This window comes from Aquarana catesbeiana, linkage group LG02 (genome assembly GCF_042186555.1).
Source record: "Aquarana catesbeiana isolate 2022-GZ linkage group LG02, ASM4218655v1, whole genome shotgun sequence".
NCBI classification, from domain to species: Eukaryota; Metazoa; Chordata; class Amphibia; order Anura; family Ranidae; genus Aquarana; species Aquarana catesbeiana.
In genome coordinates this window covers 779,170,903-779,193,309 of record NC_133325.1, presented here as the reverse complement: position 1 = coordinate 779,193,309, position 22,407 = coordinate 779,170,903, and the positions used below count along the sequence as shown (strand labels likewise).

Here is a 22,407-nt window from a genome sequence, read left to right as displayed (position 1 = left end):
ATAGCTATAGTATTTTAAAACAGTCAGACTTTTCAGGGTAATTCATCGATAGTTACTTTCCATCTGATCTCCCAATGTCAGTGCGCCCACCCACCATTGGCCTTGGCCTTTGCTGAACTCCAACTCATGCACTGTACTTTTGTGCTTCAGTGGGCTTTATTAGCTGTTGATTATAGGGAGCATAGAAGCCACCAGAGAAGTGACTCATTTGGAGGACAGTTAGGAGCACTTCCGGCAATACTGCCCGAAGTTGGAACATCTCTTAAACTAAGTCTAAAGCCAAAACCTCTTCCCTTCCTGACCACACTGTCCCCAGTTTAAAGATAAAACCTCTTCCTATCCTGACCACCTTGCCCCCTTGTTCAAATAAATGCTTTAAAAAGTCTCTTAATTACTTCGCTTAGCTAAGTTGCTCCAGAGTCCAACGGCATGCATGACCATGTGACCAGATGTAATTTCCAAGCACTCCTTATCCATAGCTAATAGTAATTAGTCACATTCCACTGGACATTTCCTTAAATGTTGAAGACGTTTCCAAGTGTCTCCCTCAGTTAAAATAACTGTCAGGTACATACCCCAGCAGTCAGGTACATACCCCAGCATTCACAGTATATCTGCATGGGCAGCTTAGCAATACAGAATAGAAAACCTTCATAGACTTCTTACCCATACTCTAAACCTAAAGTCGACCTTTACTCACATGTTATAATCCTAGCTCACCCCCCTCCCTTTTACACATTTTTCCAGAAGGTACTTGCTCCACCTCTTCATTTCTAGCCTAGCTGAATATGATGTTGTGCACCCCTGCCTGTAGCCTCCTGGGATATACGTGACAAATCCCATGAGGCTTTGGTACAGTCTCCACCAGTTGGAGAATCTTATGCATGGGCAGTAGAGGGCCAACTATGACTTATCAGGAAATCGTTGCCGATTCCAGGCCCAAAGACAACTCTGAGCAGTTCGTATTCTAGGGAGACAGTGCTGGATTACTTGGACTGGTAAATTTTGGCAGCTACAGCATTTGCAGCTGTTGGCTGATTTTGTAGAAGCCAGGTGAAGAAGTTCCTCTTTAAGCTAAGCCACTAACTTTGCCACAAATTCGTTGGCTGGTATGTTGGAAAGTTTAAAAACAAGTGAACACTTTAGAAAAATGCATTGCATCAGCAATCAAAATCATGAAGGTCAAAGGAGTAACATTCCCCATCATGCTGAAATTTGACCAAAAATATTCTGATTCTATTGTTTCTCATCCCCGTGATAAAAAAAAAAAAAATCAACTAATTTCCTTCACCTAACAGTCAAAATCATATCAGCAGCATTGAGGAAACTTTTGTGATCCCAATTTAAAGTAAATGTATGCTTTAGGGCTACCATGGGCCCAGTTGTTCATCAAGACCAAATGACCCTAACCCCGTAAGAAGAGCTGTATTCAAACATTTTATAGCATCCTACCATGCAAGCCATATACAATCACAGCTGCCAAGCATTCTGCCCCGTATTGGGGACCATGAGCTGCAAAGCTTAACTGCAAGTATTAAATTTCTGTATTCAAGTCATTAAGAAGGTATAAGAATATGCACCTCTGGTATTATAATTATTATCATTGTTATCAATAATATTATTAAGACATTCCTCTGCGGCCAAAATGCATATTTAAAAGGTATATGAAGAACGATGCTTAATGGTCGGATGGGTTCATATACAGTACTTTTTGGAGTAAATTTGCACCTACTGTTTTTGCTGTTCCAATAACATAATATTAAAAAGCAGGGCTACCCAAAAGTGATACTTCAATACCAGGGGAATGCTCCTATGTTAAATCACTTGCTTGCCTCTAAAACAATCCATTGCCAAAAATGTGGCGGTGACATTTCAGAGAGTGGATGAGACTGCTTACACTTATTTTGGATCTGACCTACCAGCATACACCCACAAGTGAAATATCAACTTTAGGTGAATTTGCCCTTTAAGGCTGGATGCTCAGGGACCTTCAAATTTAGAAATAACATACTCCTGCGCATCAGTGAACTGGCTCCATAGTGCTGTATTACTAGGTCAGAGAATGGATAATCCTTTAGATGCCTTTCTGCCTTCCAGGACTGGGGTCCTCCTGGCCGTGCTGTAGGAAAAGAGGTAAAAAGAAAGAGGGAGCACTGGCCTAGTGCATTATCCAACAGATTTATTAAAAATATCCAATAAAACCAAAAAGATGTCTACTTACAAACATAGACTTGTAAACTCGCTCATCAAGCCACATGGGTGGCTAGTCTCTCTTAAATCGCTTGGACTACCAGACCAAGGTAGGGGGTCCTACAAGGGACCCTGCTGGCTGACACGATTCGAAGGACCAACCTTCCTCAAGGCTCTGAAGAAGAAGGTTGTCAGCCAAAAGGGTCCCATGTAGGACCCCCTACCTTGGTCTGGTAGTCCAAGCGATTTGAGAGAGACTAGCCACCCATGTGGCTTGATAAGCGAGTTTACGTCTATGTTTGTGAGTAAACATGTTTTGGTTTTATTGGATATTTTTAATACATTTGTTGGATAATGCACTAGGCCAGTCCGCCCTCTTTCTTTTTACTTCTGTATCTTCAAATTTATGTTTTATCCAATGTTTGCTATCCCAGACTAGGTCTTCCTAATGCCGCGTACACACGAGCAGACTTTTTGACCGGACTGGTCCCACGGTCTAACCGACGGAGTTTCGGCAGACTTCCAACGGACTTTCCCAACGAACGGACTTGCCTACACACGATCACACCAAAGTCCGACGGATTCCTACGTGATGACGTACGACCAGACTAAAATAAGGAAGTTTATAGCCAGTAGCCAATAGCTGCCCTAGCGTCAGTTTTTGTCCGTCAGACTAGCATACAGACGAGCAGACTTTTCGACCAGACTCAAGTCCATCGGAAAGATTTGAAACATGTTCCAAATCTAAAGTCTGTCAGATTTTCGACCGAAAAAGTCAGCTGCAGGTCCGATGAAGCCCACACACAGTCGAATTGTCCGCCAGACTCGGTCCGTCGGACCAGTCCAGTCAAAAAGTCCGCTCGTGTGTATGCGGCATAAGTTGTTAGGGGACTCAGGAATTTTTTGAGCCTCTAAACTGGCCTTTCTCAACTTTTTTTTACCCTAAAAAAATAAAAATTATTTCAGGTCTCAGGGAGCCCTTACTAAAACCTATTCATCAGGGGTCAATGAGGGGAAAATGCCCCTTACATTGATAGTCAGTAGGAAAAAATGCCACCTATGCAGACAGCAAAAAAGACCATATGCCATGCTGCTGGTTTTGGCTAGTAATGTTGGCCGATGTACCAATGTGGCTAAAAGTGCTGGAGCATGTTCTTGACATTCACTAGACTTAAGTAAGCTGTTTGGATGGTGCCTAAGCAGGCACCATCGAATAGGGGGTCAATCAGCCACAGCTCACGGAAGCCTAGCAGCCTCTAGAGAAACCCTGGGGTTACATGGAACTGTTGTTGAAAATTCATGCTTTAAACTAGGGGTCTACTGTCCTTTAGACTTTAGGGGGGCAGGATTGTGGCCAGCTAGCTGGGGTAGAAAATGCCCCGGGCCCAGCATTGGTTAAAATAAACATGGCCTCAGGACTGATGGTCAGTAGGAGATGGAGTATACTAATACCATCATTGGTATTAGTGGGAGAAATAGTGCCCGATCGTTGGTATTAGTGGGAGGAATAGTGCCCCATCATTGGTATTAGTGGGATGAATAGTGCTCTATCATTGGTATTAGTGGGAGGAATATTGCCCCATAGTTGGTATCAGTGGGAGGAATAGTGTCCCATCATTGGTATTAATGGGGGAATAGTGTCCCCATTGTTGGCGTCAATGGGAGGGAAAGTGACTAATATCACTGGGAGTAATAGTGCCACAAGGGCCGGATAAAAGCTTGCAAAGGGCCACATTGGTCCTTGGGTCGCAGTTTGGAAACCCCTGCTTTAAACACTTGAAAAAAAGGTAATACCTACTACATCTTCCTATTTTTGAAGAAAAAAGATTATGAGTAGCATAAAGTAGCCCCATTAGTTCCAGTGATGGCACTTTTTTGGATGTCACAATCATTTATTGGTGATGGGCAAATCAAAATAATCATTGGCCATCCATATCTGATTGGCCTGAATAGCTCTGTGATGGTTTTAATGACTTGTGAAGGATCACACAGACCATCATTATTATTGACAAATTGTATAATTCTCCCGGACAAACAAAATTAAAAATATAAAATACATAAAAGTATGTAGTTTGCTGATGTGCTGGGTTTCTAGCTGATTCACCCATCACTATTTATTAGAAAGAAATGTTATTTAAATGCTTTCCTTAGATCAGGGTTTCTCAACCTGGGTTCCATGGAACCCTAGGGTTCCTCCAGAGTTTGCTAGGGGTTCATTGAGGATTCCCCCAGAGGTTGATAGGGGTTCCTTGAGGGTTCTTCCAGAGGTTGCTAGGGGTTCTCTGAGCAATGAGCAGTTTCTGCCTCTCTGTTAAGTTCCCACAGACTCCATCAATCTTTTTAGCTATCTGTAAGGGGTTAATCCCTCCCAATGACCACAAGTGAAAGGAACATTCTTCCCACTGACCATCACACTAATGTATCATGAGTTGTAGATATAGTGATTTTTAGCAGGGGTTCCCTGAGAAGAGAAAGTTATTTCAAGGTTTTCTCTGTGTTCAGAAGTTTGAAAAAGGCTGCTCTAGATGCAATTGGTTCCCGGCTTGAAGGTCCTTGAGAACCCAGCCTTAAACTTTTTTTAAACAACCTGTATGAACTTAGGAATAATCAAGAATCTTCACCCATTTGGGGCTCAATGCAACATGTTAATGCCTTTATAAAAATATGCAGAAGCTGGCAAGTTGACATTATTAATTGACATCATAGAGAGAATTTGACCTGGAAAAAAAAAGCAGTTTTGTTTTCGATAGCCGAGGGAATGGTCAGATTTCCTGTTCTCTGTGTCCCTATCTCGTAGATTTCCTCTTTTCCAGTGACAACATTGCCATTTAGGCAACAAGTGAGGGAAAATGTTGAAAGGGCATACAGACAGCAATAACAAACCTACTGAAGGTCCTACCCTGGTTTGGGTGTTAAGAAAATTTCCCATCAACTTCCTGTCCTGGGAAAGATGTCACTGGGACAAGAAGCAAGAGAAAATATCCTAAATGGGGCCACAGACAGCAAAAATAAATAAATAAAACCATTCCCTATTTTATAGTTTTGGCTGAAAATACAGTTTCATGCTATGCATGTACCTAAAGCACAGAACAAGGTAACCTGTAGCCTAACAGCTTTATTTTAAGTGCTCTCTGGATGTGTAAGATACGTTGGTCTATTGAGTAAGGCAGTGGTCATCAACCCTGTCCTCAGGGCCCACTAACAGGCCAGGTTTTATCTATTACCTTGGGGAGATGCAGACTAGAATACTGCAATCACTGAGCAGCAAATTATATCACCTGTGATGTATTTCAGTTATCTTGCAAACCTGGCCTGTTAGTGGGTCCTGAGGACAGGACTGATGACCACTGGAGTAAGGTATTGCAATGATCAAATCCACCAATTCAAAGCAACTTGTCCAATTTTTGGTCCAGGACAGTCAGGGCCAAAAAAGGTCATTGGTTATGAACTATTGCATTTGGCTCATTGGTCTTTGCCATGTTACATAAGCACAATGCTGTTTTGCAGGTTAGAATCTTAGTTGACTATATTGATGGATTAGGGGTAGAGTTTCATTGCTTGGGGTTTTCCACTCTAATCCAAATGTTATCGCATAAGTAAAGCTTTCTCTGAACTGTTTCATTTATCAGCTGAAGTTCCATCGCCTATATCTCTTTCCTTCCCTGGGACCACAACACATTGCTGACAACCATCAAAAAAATTTAGAGAAAGTCCATTAAAAACAAATTTAAAAAACACAATTATATATATATATATATATATATATATATATATATATATATACATACAGTATCTCACAAAAGTGAGTACACCCCTCAATATTTTCTAAATATTGTATTATATATTTTCATGTGACAACACTGTAGAAATGACACTTTGTTACAATGTAAAGTAGTGAGTGTACAGCTTGTATAACAGTGTAAATTTGCTGTCCCCTCAAAATAACTCAACACACAGCCATTAATGTCTAAACCGCTGGCAATAAAAGTGAGTACACCCCTAAGTGAAAATGTCCAAATTGGGTCCAAAGTGTCAATATTTTGTGTGCCCACCATTATTTTCCAGCACTGCCTTAACCCTCTTGGGCATGGAGATCACCAGAGCGTCACAGGTTATCACTGGAGTCCTCTTCCACTCCTCCATGATGATATCACGGAGCTGGTGGATGTTAGAGACCTTGCGCGCCTCCACCTTCCGTTTGAGGATGCCCCACAGATGCTCTATAGGGTTTGGGTCTGGAGACATGCTTGGCCAGTCCATCACCTTTACCCTCAGCTTCTTTAGCAAGGCAGTGGTCATATTGGGGGTATGTTTGGGGTATTTAGCAAACTGTTTAAGGACTTTCTTGTGCATCATCTTTAGAAGAGGCTTCCTTCTGGGACAACAGCCATGCAGACCGTTTTGATGCAGTGTGCGGCGTATGGTCTGAGCACTGACAGGCTGACCCCCCCCACCCCTTCAACCTCAATGCTGGCAGCACTCATACATCTATTTCCAAAAGACAACCTCTGGATATGATGCTGAGCACGTTCACTCAACCTGTTTGGTTGACCATGGGGAGGCCTGTTCTGAGTGGAACCTGTCCTGTTAAACCGCTGTATGGTCTTGGCCACCGTGCTGCAACTCAGTTTCAGGGTCTTGGCAATCTTTTTATAGCCTAGGCCATCTTCATGTAGAGCAACAATTCTTTTTTTCAGATCCCCAGAGAGTTGTTTGCTATGAGGTGGCATGTTGAACTTCCAGTGACCAGTATGAGAGAATGAAAGCGATAACACCAAATTTAACACACCTGCTCCCCATTCACACCTGAGACATTGTACCACTAATGAGTCAAATGACACTGGGGAGGGAAAATGGCTAATTGGGCCCAATTTGGATATTTTCACTTGGGTGTGTACTCACTTTTGTCACCAGCAGTTTAGACATTAATGGCTGTGTGTTGAGTTATTTTGAGGGGACAGCAAATTTACACTGTTATACAAGCTGTACACTCACTACTTTACATTGTAGCAAAGTGTCATTTCTTCAGTGTTCACATGAAAAGATATAAAAGATATAAAGATATAAAAAAATATTTACAAAAATGTGAGGGGTGTACTCACTTTTGTGAGATACTATATCTATCTATATATATATATATATATATGGATATAAACATTTTTTTAGATAACTAAAATATATATTTTGCATTCTCATTTCTACCTAGCAAACGGAATATGTTTTTTTACCTGTTAATTCTTATGTGACAAAACCTAAATTAAACATATAGATAAATGGAAGTGACTTCTCCCCCTCCCTGTCTGCTCTGTTTAAAGGGGACCATAAGAAATTAAAATTAGAGAGCGACAGTCTGAAATAAAAACAGCTTCTACTCTTTCCAATGCATGAACCTTCTAGTAAATGTTTTTTAATGATTTATTAAAAATAATAATAAAAAAAGTAATAAATTTAAACAAGGACAACATTGTAATAATATTCCCAAGCAGTTTGATTGAGCATTTGCTTATCTGCTCTGTCTGCTCTGTTTAAAGGGGGGCATAGGAAATTTCAATTAGAGAGAGCCAGTCTGAAATAAAAACAGCTTCTGTTGGGCACTCTTTCTCATGCATGCACACTTAAGAAATTAAATAAAGACTGAAAAACAAAAAAAAACCTGTAATAACCGCTAAGCTCTGACCATGTATATAAAATTACAAAATTAGAAACTTCAGCTTAGAAATAGACATGTTAACACCGTAAATTTTAATTCGTTCATAAAAAAATTGGTTTTGTCATATTTGTTATGTTGAACCGATTTGGCATGTCGACAATTACAACTGGCGTCATGTGCATCCGAATTAACATATGGAACGAAATTCGGATCCATTCATTATCTGAATCAGAATTATCGTACAAATTCGAAATTTTAATTCTTTTCCCATGCACTCGAACTCCTATTGCATCATGTGACATCTGACAGAAATTAATTAAATGAATGCATATGTTAATTTAGTTATAATTTTTTTCGGATTTGTTAACATTCACCACTATGTCTGTTCGGAGATTCATATACATCCGAATCTCCAAAGAGTACATTTTTGTCAGAAAAACGTATCATAACGAAATGCACATTTCTAGAAATGCCAACTTCAATTAAATATCTAGGTCCATGTTTCTATGTAAAATAAACCAAAGGTTTCTTTGGATTAGAGTGGAAAACCCTTTAAACTATCCATCAACCAGACAAGATAAAAGGACACAGTTTGCTAGTGAGCTTTAAAAATTCAAGAGCGTACCATTCGGTGGGGGACAGCGAGATCTGTTCAAGCACAGGAGCAGTGTGAAGAGTGATGTGATTTCCACATTTTAGAGGTGGGGGTTGTAGAGCTGGAGCCAACCAGCCAACCTTCTGGCCTGAGAGTGACTCCAATTCTGCATGTTATTCCTGACAGCATTTAAAGTATTAAAGAGTTCTGCAGCTTCCATATTGGCAAACACAATTTGAGTTGAGATATTTAACAAAGATAATCTTTCAGGCACATAAACATTGAGTATTCCTAACAAATGTCAAGTTTCTGCTTTAATGGTGTCTGATGGAAATTCTTCCTTTCCAGGTGCAACTTGGATGGAGAGAGAAAATGCTGAGGTCCAATTAGAAGAGGTGATGAGTAATGACAGCCCTTAACATAAGGTGAAGCGACTGGATTGTAGAGGTCAAAAAACACATTGATCCCCTGACTATGGGTGACTGTTTGGTAAGGATGTGATCAAAAAGCTTTATTTTACTGGTACCAGAATATTTTTGAACGCCTTAAAATTTGGTTTAGCCAGATTACCTGAAAATGAGCATGGTTTATCCCCTTGACAAGAGGTACGTCATGGTACCAACACAATGGTTGCTAAGGTAAAGCTATAGAATAAATTGCATTACGGTTTTTCAGGTTCCTGTCCTGACAGACATCATAAGGTCCTCCACCTGTGGTAGAACCAAAAACACCAGCATGGTTTTAACCACCAGCCGAAGACTTTCTGGTTGCACGAGTCAAGCCAAAGCCATCATGAGACGAAACAAAAATAAAAAAACAGAATTATGCAAAAACATATCAGGGAAAACTCGTGGCAAAATAGGGTGGAAAGAGCAAAACAAACAGGATACAAATTTTCAAAATGTCAAGCCAGAAGGGATGATTACTGCTCAACAGCCTCTACAAAAAAATAGACATAATGGTAGAACAAAAAAACAGTGTTAATGTACCATAGAAAGTGACATTTGTCAAACAATACGATATAGGTGCTACATCTACACCTCTAAAGAACCAAGAACATTTGAAGGACCAAGTCAACATTTCAAAACTTCTGATGACAAAGTTTGTGATTTAGATTGACATCCCATGGGCCAGCAAAGTATACATTTCAAAAATATTGTTTCCCTAAGATGGGGATAAAGTGCTTGAGTGGGGGGGAAAAAATAGCTATGGGTGGGTTTGCGGTGGTAACTCTTAGCTGGTGATTGCAGGTATGGTTTGTGTGTTTGTGGGAGCTTCGTAGCACCATCGTCATGGAACAACAAAGCAAGATGGTTTCCACACGTAGCAAATGTTAGAAAAAAAAATAAAATTGTGTTTGAACATAACTAATGATCGAGAGAAAGGGAGGCACATATGCTATTCTGCGTTGGAAGCCCTGGGGCTGTGCTTGGCACTGCAAGGACAAGTTTTAATCTCGGCAAACTGTCCACACTTCCCCTGTTTAATCCTTGTCCCAGGGTTTTGTCTTCTCTCTTGAGAACAAAAGGACTGGCTGGGTCCAGTGCATTTCATGACTGCCTGGATGAAAGGAAATAACAGAGGAGCAGGGATGATTTACTGTCATCCCACATGCTAACGCAGCTTTTGTTGCCCCTTGTAGCGCTACGCTTTATTTATTTTTTTCTATACTAGCGACCCAGCTCTGCTCTGTGCTGGAATCATTACTGGGACGGCACCTATCCTCTCCAACGTGGCCTGGCTGACGGCGTAAGACCTAGTTTGAGGAGGCTTCGCTTTTCTGCCGACTGTGCCATTGCTCCTAGCACCAGTCTTAGGAGAAGGGGCTGTGTTAGCTGTGACTATCAATGTCTTTGGGGGACCTGAAGAGGGCTGTCCTCCGTTTGCGTATATTGGCCTCGGTTGGCCCGTGACAGAGCGAGAAGTGGAGTGGCGGCACCCATTGCAGTTGTAGGTGACGTATGAGCCGGTGGTGTAGTTGGATTTGGAGTTGCTCCAGTAGTGACCGTTGAAGGTGTTGGTGTTGGTGGCTGATGTTAGCGTGTCATGCTCAGAGGAAGAGGCATCTGGGTGAAAGACTTTGGTAGACGGCGTGCACTTGGGAGGAAGGTCATCCTCTCTGGAAAGACAAGAGAAAAAAAGACAGTAAATATGAAAAATGGCCAGGCAGGTTAGTTCAGCATGCAAGCTGAAAATGAAACATAAAGGCCTTATTGCTAACCAAAATTGGGCATTTTTTCATAGCCAAGATTTTGGCAAAATTTTCAAATTTCAGAAAAATTATTGTTTTTCATGAAGGTAGATGTATTTTGTTTACCCAAACTTCACCTAACCAGAAATATGGTAAAACTATGGGCGGCACCGTGGGGTAGTGGATAGCACTTTCGCCTAGCAGTAAGAAGGGTCACTGGTTTGAATCCCAACCATGACACTACCTGCCTGGAGTTTGCATGTTCTCCCTGTGCCTGCGTGGGTTTCCTCCCACACTCCAAAGACATGCAGGTAGGTTAATTGGGTCCTGTCTAAATTGTCCCTAGTATGTATGAATGTGAGTTAGGGACCTTAGATTGTAAGCTCCTTGAGGGTAGGGACTGATGTGAATGTACAATGTATATGTAAAAGCGCTGCGTAAATTGACAGTGCTATATAAGTACCTGAAATTAATAAAAAAATAAATAAATAAAACTGGAGGCTATATTTGCCAACATTTTGGTCAAAGCAAAAGCTTTACTCATTCTTAAAGGCTCTAACCAAGTCCTGATATATAGAACTAAATTACACATTTAAATCCAGACTATAGTATATCAATAATATAAAAAAAAACATTAACATTTAGATACAGGATAAATTCCCCAATATAATGCCGCGTACCGGACTTTCCACCAGAATAGACTCCGAAGGTCGTTCCGACGGAGTTCCGCTGAAACGGACTTGCCCACACACGATCACATCAAAGTCCAATCGTTTAGAACGTGATGACGTACAACGGGACTAGAAAAAAGAAGTTCAATAGCCAGTAGCCAATAGCTGCCCTTGCGTCGTTTTTGGTTCGTCGGAATAGCATACAGACGAGCGGTTTTCCCGATAGGAACTGATTCCGCCGGAAAGATTTGAAACATGTTCTATTTCTAGGTCCGTCAGAATTTTAGAAAGAAAAAGTCCAATGAAGCCCACACACGATAGGAATGTCCGACGGAATGATTCCGTCTGACCTTTTCTGCCAGAAAGTTTGGTCGTGTGTACGCGGCATAGGTGTACTGAGGTTCTAAATGACAGCTTCCTGGTGGGCTCGACCACGTGGGTTCGAAGTAGCAACCGAACATGCCAAATTTATCTCTAGTGATCACCTTTATAACTAGACTCCTCGTTTTTTGTTGTTAATTTTAGGGTTTAGGTTAGCAACGTGCACAACCAAAAAAAGGTTTTTTGTTTCCAATTTATTTGTTATGCGTTACAAGATTTAATCCTATCCCGTATTGCAATCTTCTTGGTTATGTAAAGCATGTACTTGAAAATATACCATCTTGATGTACATTGGCATATCAAGCCAATGGGTTAACAATATGTAAAGTTTTTTTTTTATATGTACTTTATACATTTAGGTGTCCAATCCTTGTACAATAAATTGAAATGTTATGACTTTTGTATTATGCCTCATTTAATGTCCCATGGGCGAATATTGGTTGTGTGCTAATTCGTTTGTTAAGTTAATCATTTTGTTTTGTCAAATTTGTTATGTTAGAATGATTTGTTTTCGGAATTCTTTTCGTACATTCGTTATTTTAAAATTAACTTGAAATTAGAATTTTCAAATCTATTCGAAATTAGAATCTTGGAAGACGGCTATATATGTTCTTTTCTATTCTGTTACCCTGTTTCCCCGTAAATAAGACCTAGCGTGATTGTCAGTGATGGCTGCAATATAAGCCCTACCTCCAAATAAGCCCTAGTTAAAGCCCTTGTAGGTCTTATTTTCAGGGTAGGGCTTATTTTCGGGGAAACAGGGTAGGGCTTATTTGGGGGGTAGGGCTTATATTGCAGCCATCACCGACAATGACGCTAGGTCTTATTTTCGGGGAAACAGGGTATATTATATTTCCCATTCTATTCTTTTTTTTTCTATTGTATTCTGTTCTTTTCTATTCTATTCCTTTACTTTCTTTTCTGCTGTATTCTAGTCTATTCTTGTATTTTATATTCTATTCTGTTTTATGCTATTCTTTTCTATTCCTTTATTTTCTATTCTGTTTTATTCTATTTTATTTTTTTCTATTCTAATCAAGTCTATTTTTCTCTCTTCAATCTTATAAGGCAGCCTTAGTAGAAATCATCATCTTATTTCACATTTATACCTTACTGTATTTATTGCAATATGTTTCCATTTCGCATTCTAATTCATTTTCAAATTCAAATTCATTTTTAAATTTGAATTTGAACAATTTGTTCCATTATAATTTGTTTTGGATTCATTGAAATTTGTTACTAATTTGATTCGGAAATTCTGATACATTCAAATAATGAAAATTTTTCTCCAAATTTTGATTTATAATGAAACGAATCACACGTGTCCAGTTTAGGTTTTGAGTTAGTACGGTTATAACCCTGAAAGGAAAAAAAAAAAAAGCTTTGGTTCATTAAGGCATGATCTATAGCAGAGATCTTCAAACTACGGCCCTCCAGCTGTTGCGGAACTACACATCCCATGAGACATTGTAAATCTCTGACATGCACAGACATGAATGAGTATGATGGGAATTGTAGTTCCTAAACAACTGGAGGGCCATAGTTTGACGACCCCTGATCTATTTCATGGTGCTTCTGCAGTTGAATTTGTCCCTTTCTTTCATCTAAAATACCTGGTTGATCCTGCCTGTTCCTGTGTTCCCCTCTGTGTACTGACTACGGTAATCATGGCTGCTGATCCATGATAATGTGGTCAGTTTACGTGCCTCCGTCATCACGCTTTAGGCTCTGAGTCTCTCCCTCTCCCCCTTGCTTCCTGCCTGTCAGTTCCGAAGCCTGTGTGTGAGAGCCGATCTCCTCCCCGCTCCTCCCCTCCTGCTGCTGTTCCCTGTAGCTTGAAAGTAACATTTTTATTAATATATTTTTATTGAAATTTTCATCAAATTTATTGGAATTTACAAAAGAAAAAAAAGAAATACAGTTAGCAAAATAGAAATGTACAGTAAAGCCCATATACTGTATGCCCTAAGTCAGGGTTAGGCAACCTCGGCCCTCCAGCAGTGGTGAAACTACAAATCCCATCATGCCTCTGCCTCTAGGAGTCATGTCTGTGATTGTCAGGGTCTTGCAATGTTTCATGGGACTTGTAGTTTCAAAAGAGCTGGAGGGCAGAGGTTGCCTACCCCTGCCCTAAGTAATATACCCATGAAAACCAGCATAGATTGCCATAGCTTGAAAATTAAAAGTAATTAAAATTGAAAGTACCATTTAAAAATAACTTGCATCCCCTCTGTGTTATCAACATGCAAAGTACAATGTGTCCGTTTAAAAAAAAAAAAAATTGAATCCTAAATACCTTCTTGCACAGCACTGCTGTGCGGTCACAAGACCTCCCTCTCCTGGCCGGCTGACATCAGAGAGGAACCTCAGCCCCTCCCACCGCTCTCCTTAGATCAGGGAAGGAGGAGGACACGTGACAGCACAGCAGTGCTGTGAGAAGAGGTATTTAGGATTAGAATTTTTTTTTTTTAATGGATCCACAGTACTTTAGATCTTGATAAAACAGAGGGGATGCGAGTTATTGGTGAATAGGACTTTACAATCACTTTAAGGTTACTTTAGGTGTTCTAGTGCTGTGTTCAGCCTAAAGGGTTAGAACGAGGTTAGGAGGTCATGATGGGGCTGGGAACTACCAGTTCTGGTCTCTTGGTGTTGCACCATGCAAGGCTCATAATATATGAAATACGGTACATGAAACAGAATATGAAACAAGTATATGAGCAAATGAAAGTCTTCTCAAAGATGACTTACCGAAAAAAGGAATGATTTACATTGTTCCGAAATAAGGAACAATATTCCTTTTTTGGGGATATGTGACAGAAGGAGATACAGTAAGTGAATACCTTCTGTTCTAAAATGGCATCACAATGCTACACAATGATTTGGTTGGAGGGCTTTTTTGACTCCTTTATAACATGTATGGTTATATTGTCTTGAAAAAACCTCTTCAGGGACATGGAAGCCTTAGAGAACACAGAAATGGATGTGCGTTTGTTACCTTATCTCATTGGGGATTTCATCTTCTTCCTCTTTGTGTTTGTTCCTCCAGTAGACCAGACCCACAGCTACCACCACGATGCAGATAACCAGCACCAGGATTCCTCCGGCAATGGCTCCAGCAATGAGGCCCACACTCTGGTGCTTAGCTGAGGACACAAACACAGGCAAGGTTACCACCACAAACCAAGACAAGCCAATCTTCAAGGGCAACTCCAAGAGTCACCCATCTGTAGGGGATGTTGCAGTTAACTTGGATAAAAACCTCTGTTTGGAAATTCTGGCCCCGGAGCCATTCCAGGACTTTTTGACCCATGTTTCTGACATTCTAGAGATCTTCTAATAAATGGTGATCTGGAACTGGTTTTTTATAGATATATATATATATATATATATAAATATATATATATGGGAGTGTGATTGCAGCACTCTCCTAGGCGCTAGGCTGTCAGGTAAATTTAGTTCTTTTTGTGCTCCTCTGTAATTAGTGGGGATGCTGCTGATTTCTTTGGACTGATCAGGGTCCCACAGGCTGCACACTCGGTTGCTTCTCCCTGCTTTCTGGAAAGATCCAGAACAAAGGAGTGGAGCCGGCTGACTGGGCAGTCTGAATATTTATGAGGTCCCAGCCAATCCCTGAGGAGACATGCTCAGAAGGTGGCTGGAGAGAACATAATTAGTCTGGGGCTGGATCAGTCAAGGTCCTTGTCCAATAGGAGAAGCACCCATCCGCCCTCCCAGGCAACCTTGCATCTTTACCAGGAGCTCAGCAAAGCCCTCAGCTACCCTGAGGCTGGAGCCCTACCCGCAGAGAGACTTCAAGCTAAAGAAGGGGGATTTCACCTAGGATGCAGTCTGGTGAGTCCACTAAGCAACTGTTTGCCTGACTCTAAGGGAGGCATCCAAACACCCAAGGACATGTAAGGACATATATGAGAGCAGGATCTGGGTGAATGCTGTTGTTCTTAACCCCCTGATGCACAAAGACTGAGGGTCGCTTGGCCTGGACACATTGCTTTGGTGTCCAAGTGCTGTCCATTTCCAAGAGCTGTTTCCAGGGGTGGCCCATCCATTAAAGGTGCCCGGGCGACGGCCCCTCTCTCCAGGCCACCCCCTATATGCAATGGATAGATTCATGCAAACCCCATTTCATGCGTCCGGCCCCTTTCAGGGCACCGGGAGCATGAATTACAGCAGCCAGGTTTTTTTTTTTTTTTAAGCACCTAATTAGAGCCAGAGGCTCTAATAGGCTTCAAAATACGGTGGGCTTGGGACGCAGAGAGTGCGACAGGAGCCCACCCAGGTGTGTTGCAACACTGATCCTCCTCCCAGCCAAGCAGTCTGATACCCATCACCCGATTGGCTGAAAGGACAGGCCATCCTATTGGATGCCTAGAAGGAGGGGAGGACACGCATGGCAGAAGCAAGGAAGAGCCGCTGGCCAATGCTAGATGCCCGATCCCCGCCGCTCCTCGGATGCCCGATCCCCACCGCTCCTCGAATGCCCGATTCCCGCCATCGCTCCTCGGATGCCCGATCCCCGCCGCCGCTCCTCGGATGCCCGATCCCCGCCACCGCTCCTCGGATGCCCGATCCCCGCCGCCGCTCCTCGGATGCCCGATCCCCGCCGCCGCTCCTCGGATGCCCGATCCCTGCAGCTGCTCCTCGTATGCCCGCCGCCTAGATGGGGTAAGTACCGGTGGGACGACCGGCAGACAGCAGGGGGTGGGGGGGTTTGAGTTAAAAGGGGGGGTTTCGGTTGTTCCCCCCCAAAAAAACAAAAACACACCAGTCGTCTCTGGCTTTTGCTAAGGGACTTTTAAAGAAGAAGTAGCTGCTAAGAGAAGGCGTCTTCCTACTACTGCTCAATTTTCTGGAATATCCTGATGCCCTATCCAAGCTACAATGTAATAAACTTTAAAAAGCAACCCCCTAGACTACTTATTGATCCAGAATTGTGCATGCTACTGTGTGCCTGGCTGCCCTTTGCACTATTGGAAAAAAATAATCTGGGACAGGATAGAGGGACCAGTTGGAGGGTCTGCACTACATGATGTTAAAGAGAACCTGTCACCTACTCCATTCAGGGTAAAGTGACAGGATCTTCAGTCCCGCTGACCCAGTTATACTCATCTTCACACCAACTCTCCACTGCTCCTTCCTACATCGCAGCCGCCACAAATTCCCAGGGTCGGCTGCTGTCAGAGCTTACAAAGTGAAGACATCACCCCCTCCATCATGTGATAGTGTTTAAACCTAATGATTGGCCACCAGACCAGAGCATTGCATCATCCGAGCCGGTAACATGGTCCTTCATACCAGGGAATTTTGCAGCAATTGCCTGGAATGAAGGAGGGGCGTGGAACCCTGTGAATATAATTGGGTCAAAGGCGGGCTTTAGAGTATCCCAGCTGGATCCTGGTGGAAGTCTTCAGAGATGTTAGGTGAACTTACGTGCCACCACTTGCAGGTCTAGAAGGCAGGTTCTGGTTCCCATAAGATTGGATGATACGCACTGATATCTTCCTGAGGTTGCAGTGCTGATGTTCTTCAGGAGGACAGTTCCTTGAAACTGGTCTGGAAAGAAGAACAAGGGTGAATGACAATGGCAAATCAAAAAGCGATCTCCTAGAAGTCACTTACTGACAGCAGTAGCCTGTTACTCTCCTCTCTGTCCCCGCGTGTCTGTTAGGGATGAGTGGAGTGATTTTGAAAAAATCCTTTTTTAAATAAATTACTAATAGACAAAAATAAATAAATAAATAATCTGCTTCATTTTCATTTTTTTTATCCACATGGTGTGTTTGTGTTCTTTTGGGTGGATATATTTATAGGTAGTTTCTTTATTCAATTTTAGTGCTTGGCTTTACTTTGTTAGTGTACCTAAATCTGCTAATACATTTAATTCCTCCAGAGACACTCAATCATGGTGGTCAGTGGAAGTTTAATAACAGCTTCACCAGTTTGCAGACGCCAATGTGCTTCTGTCTCGGCGCACAGCAAATTGAAGACATACAATGTCACCACGGGGTCTATTTATAAAACATTCGTTGAACAATTGTCATACACATTCATGCATGCTGCAAGTTTTGGCTGTAATAGAGAATTCTCTACAATACCTTCTCAACGAGGTATTTTCGAAAACTATACTGCATTTTGGTATTTTGGTCACTAGATGGAGCTGACGATCAAAATGAATTCACTATTAAATAAATTATTTATATGTATATAGATATATATATATATATATATATATATATATATATATATATATATATATATATATATATATATATATATATATATATTTATATTATTATTTATTTATATTATATATATATAGATATAGATAGATAGATAGATAGATAGATAGATAGATAGATAGATAGATAGATAGATAGATAGATAGATAGATAGATAGATAGATAGATATTATATATTATATATATCTATATATATATAGATATATATAATATATAATATCTATCTATCTATTTGTAAGTTTATAACAAAAAGGAAATTACAGTCAAGTTATTTTTAAATAGACCCCAATGTGTGAAAAAAATAAAATATATATATCTATATATCTATAGATATCTATATATTTATATTTTTATATATATATCTATATATATAGATATATATATATAGATAGATATATATATATATATCTATATATATATATCTATATATATAGATATATAAATCTATATATATATATATCTATAGATATCTATAGATATAGATATCTATAGATATATAGATATATATATTTTATTTTATTTTTTTCACACATTGGGGTCTATTTAAAAATAACTTGACTGTAATTTCCTTTTTGTTATAAACTTACAAATGGCCCAAATTTGTAAAACTAAATTCAATTATTATTCTACACAAAGTTTTTCTTAAAATTTTGTAACTTTGTAAATTATTATTAATAAAAATGATATAATAATATTATATATTATTATATAATATTAACAATAATAATAATAATAATAATAATTTAAAAAGTTACAAAATGTAATGAAAAACTTTGTGTAAAATACTATTCACATATTTGGAACATTTGTCAGCTTATAACAAAAAAGGAATAAGTAAGGTATTTATTAAAACCGTGTATGAAAGAAAATCCTTATTTGTGTTAAAGAAAAATTAAAAGTAAAAAATAGTTACAGAGAAATTGTCAAAGGAACTGAAGTATACTGACACTGCTAAATCTCTGGTCATGGATGGGTTAAACATACACTAATCTGCCTAACATAAAAAACTATTATTCTTTTTTTTTTTCTTCTTTTTTTATTGTTACACCTGTAATGCACACACTGGCCTTTTTGGGACTCTCTTAGTTGCTTCATGTTGCTGTAAAATCCTATATAAGAAAATGCTAATTGACAGACCTCTTTTTATAGCTGACATATGCTGTTTATTGGCAATCCGCCTAAAATGATTCGGCGTGGCAGCTGTGTTGTAGCTGTGATTTACTTTCTTCAAATATAAACTTTTTTCATCTTATTATTCTGTTATGTAGATATATAATTAAATACATATAAAAAAGGGGCGTTGTATGAATTGGGGGGGACCCTATGCCTTTTTTGTGTGCGAGTGTCCCCCAATACCATCTATATCAGGCCCTCATCTACAGTGCCTTTAAAAAATATTTTATTGGGATTTTATGTGATAGACCCAACACAAAGTGGCACATAATTGTGAAGTGGAAGGAAAATGATAAATGGTTTTCAACATTTTCTACAATTAAATATCTAAAAAGTGTGGAGTACATTTGTATTCGGCCCCCTTTACTCTGATACCCCGAACTAAAAATCTAGTGGAACCAATTGCCTTCAGAAGTCACCTAATTAGTAAATAGAGTCCACCTGTGTGTAATTTAATCTCAGTACAAATACAGCTGTTCTGTGAAGCCCTCAGAGGTCTGTTAGAGAACTTTACTGAACAAACAGCATCATGAAGGCCAAGGAACACACAAGACAGGTCAGGGATAAAGTTGTGGAGAAGTTTAAAACAGGGTTAGGTTATAACAAAACATCCCAAGCTTTGAACATCTCATGGAGCTCTGTTCAATCCATCATCGGAAAATGGAAAGAGTATGGCTCAACTGCAAATCTACTAAGACATGGCCGTCCACCTAAACTGACAGGCTGGGCAAGGAGAGCATTAATCAGAGAAGCAGCCAAGAGGCCCATGGTAACTCTGGAGGACCTGCAGATATCCACAGCTCAGGTGGGAGAATCTGTCCACAGGACAACTATTATGCCGCGTACACAGGACTTTTCGTCTACAAAAGTCAGACGGACGCCGATGGACCAAAGCCGGCTGACAATCCGATCGTGTGTGGGCTTCCCCGGACTTTTGTCGGACTTTTCCAGCCACAACTCTGACGGACTTTAGATTTGGAACATGCTTCAAATCTTTACGTTGTAACTCCGCCGGACCCAGAAATCCGCTCGTCTGTATGCTAGTCCGACGGACAAAAACCGACGCTAGGGCAGCTATTGGCTACTGGCTATCAACTTCCTTATTTTAGTCCGGTGTACGGCATCACGTAAGAATCCGTCGGACTTTTGTGTGATTGTATGTAGGCAAGTCCGTTCGTTAGAAAGTCTACCGCAAGTCCGCCGCAAGTCCGCCAAAAGACCGTCGAAAGTCTGTCGGACGGGCTGTCGGACTTTTGTAGCCAAAAAGTCTGACCGTGTGTACGCGGCATTCGTCATGCTCTCCACAAATCTGGCCTTTATGGAAGAGTGGCAAGAAAGAAGCCATAAAAAGTCCTTTTTGCAGTTTGCGAGAAGCCATGTGGGGGACACAGCAAACATGTGGAAGAAGGTGCTCTGGTCAGAGGAGACCAAAATTACGATACAAAACGATATGTGTGGGGGAAAACTAACACTGCACATCACCCTGAACACACCATCCCCACCGTGAAACATGGTGGTGGCAGCATCATGGTGTGGGGATGCTCTTCTTCAGCAGGGACAGGGAAGCTGGTCAGAGTTGATGGGAAGATGGATGGAGCCAAATACAGGGCAATCTTAGAAGAAAACCTGTAAGAGTCTTCAAAACACTTGAGACTGGGGAGGAGGTTCACCTTCCAGCAGGACAACGGCCCTAAACATACAGCCAGAGCTACAATGGAATGGTTTAGATCAAAGCATTTTCATGTGTTAGAATGGCCCAGTCAAAGTCCAGACCTAAATCCAATTGAGAATCTGTGGCAAGACTTGAAAATTGCTGTTCACAGACGCTCTCCATCCAATCCGACAGAGCTTGAGATATTTTGCAAAGAAGAATGGGCAAAAATGTCCCTCTCTAGATGTGCAAAGCTGGTAGAGACATCCCCAAAAAGACTTGCAGCTGTAATTGCAGTGAAAGGAGGTTCTACAAAGTATTGACTCCGGGGGGCGCCATACAAATGTACCCCACACTTTTCACATATTTATTTGTAAAAAATATTGAAAATCATTTATCATTTTCCTTCCACTTCACAATTATCTGCCACTTTGTGTTGGTCTATCACATAAAATCCCAATAAAATAAGTTTCCGTTTTTTAAAGGCACTTTAGGATAAGGATCTGGTAGAAATGAAGGGAATTCCTGGCTGCTTTGTTTACAAACAGAATGAAGAGGTGGGGAGCTGTCATTTTCCCAGCACTTAATTCTTAGTAAATTTAAGTGTTGCAGTATACATAGTTTTTATACATCGCACAGATGTCCCACTTCACAGGTAGGGTCAGGGCATCCCCCAGGCATGTTATTTAATGGTGTTTTGCATTTTTACTGTTTTACGTCAGGAAGCTGGAAGCTGTTATTTTGCCTGCAATTCAACATATGAAGTGTGAAACACTCAATCCATCAAATTGCCAACATCCCTAATTCTAATTCAAAATGAACATATGTTTCCCATGGGACTTTAAAGGCAATGTACAGTCCATACACAATTTTACTGTAGAAAAAAAAGACGAAGTACCAACTTTATTTACAATACATATAAAATCATTTATAAAATTACAGAACGGCTGGCATGTGTACATCTGTACATTAAATCATTCATTACAGGATACCCCATTGTCCACAGTTGAATGATAAATATGCACTCTTCTTAGTGCTTAGCTTGCCCACATTGTTACAAGACCAGGACAGAACTGACGCGTTTCGGAAAATCCTTCCTCAGGGGTAGGTAGGGTAGGTATGCCATGTATGTAAGCATTACTATAATCACTGATCCCCTCCAAACGACACTTTAAAAAAAAAAATTAAATATATATCTCCTAGGGAAGGGATACCCCTATGCCATTTGTTTGACATTCCATTGCTTATTGGCCTAGAAAATAGGCCAGAACTGTCTTTTAACATTCGTCTCCCAATGGGGTTCAGACTCGGCAAACAAACTTTAGTCATGTTTGCAGAACTGAGCTTAAAACGAACCCAGGGGTGTTTGCCCCATCAAAGCTGTCTGCTATTTGGGACCATCCTTGGTGGCAGGTCTCCCCAATGCCCCCAGAGGGCCCTGCACACTTTTCTGGGCTCCGCTTGCTCTGCGGGCCCGGGACTGCCATGGCAGGTGCCGGTGGCTTGGGGTAGGAGGAAAGGAGAAGAGCGGACACACATCAGCTCTCCTCACCTTCTTTCTGTGACCCAGAAAGCGTTGTGACGTCACTTCCGGGTCAAGTTCTCAGTATTAGGGATGAGCTTCGAGTTCGAGTCAAACTCATGT

General features: G+C 40.7%; 1 protein-coding gene and 1 long non-coding RNA gene across 2 annotated transcripts in view; one reads left to right on the top strand and one right to left on the bottom strand.

The window, feature by feature from the left end:
* Window positions 1-9,960, top strand: part of LOC141129387 (uncharacterized) — a 419,048-nt gene extending 409,088 nt beyond the window's left edge. Inside the window, exon 3 of the long non-coding RNA XR_012241818.1 lies at window positions 8,784-9,960. This is a non-coding gene — a long non-coding RNA (uncharacterized lncRNA). The remainder of the gene's footprint in view (window positions 1-8,783) is intronic.
* Window positions 7,567-22,407, bottom strand: part of IGSF11 (immunoglobulin superfamily member 11) — a 367,612-nt gene continuing 352,771 nt past the window's right edge. Inside the window, exons 5-7 of the mRNA XM_073617397.1 lie at window positions 17,130-17,252; window positions 14,677-14,824; window positions 7,567-10,554 (exon numbers count right to left, since the gene is read on the bottom strand). Coding sequence (XP_073473498.1) covers window positions 10,101-10,554; window positions 14,677-14,824; window positions 17,130-17,252 — 725 coding nt within the window. The 3' untranslated portion in view covers window positions 7,567-10,100. The remainder of the gene's footprint in view (window positions 10,555-14,676; window positions 14,825-17,129; window positions 17,253-22,407) is intronic.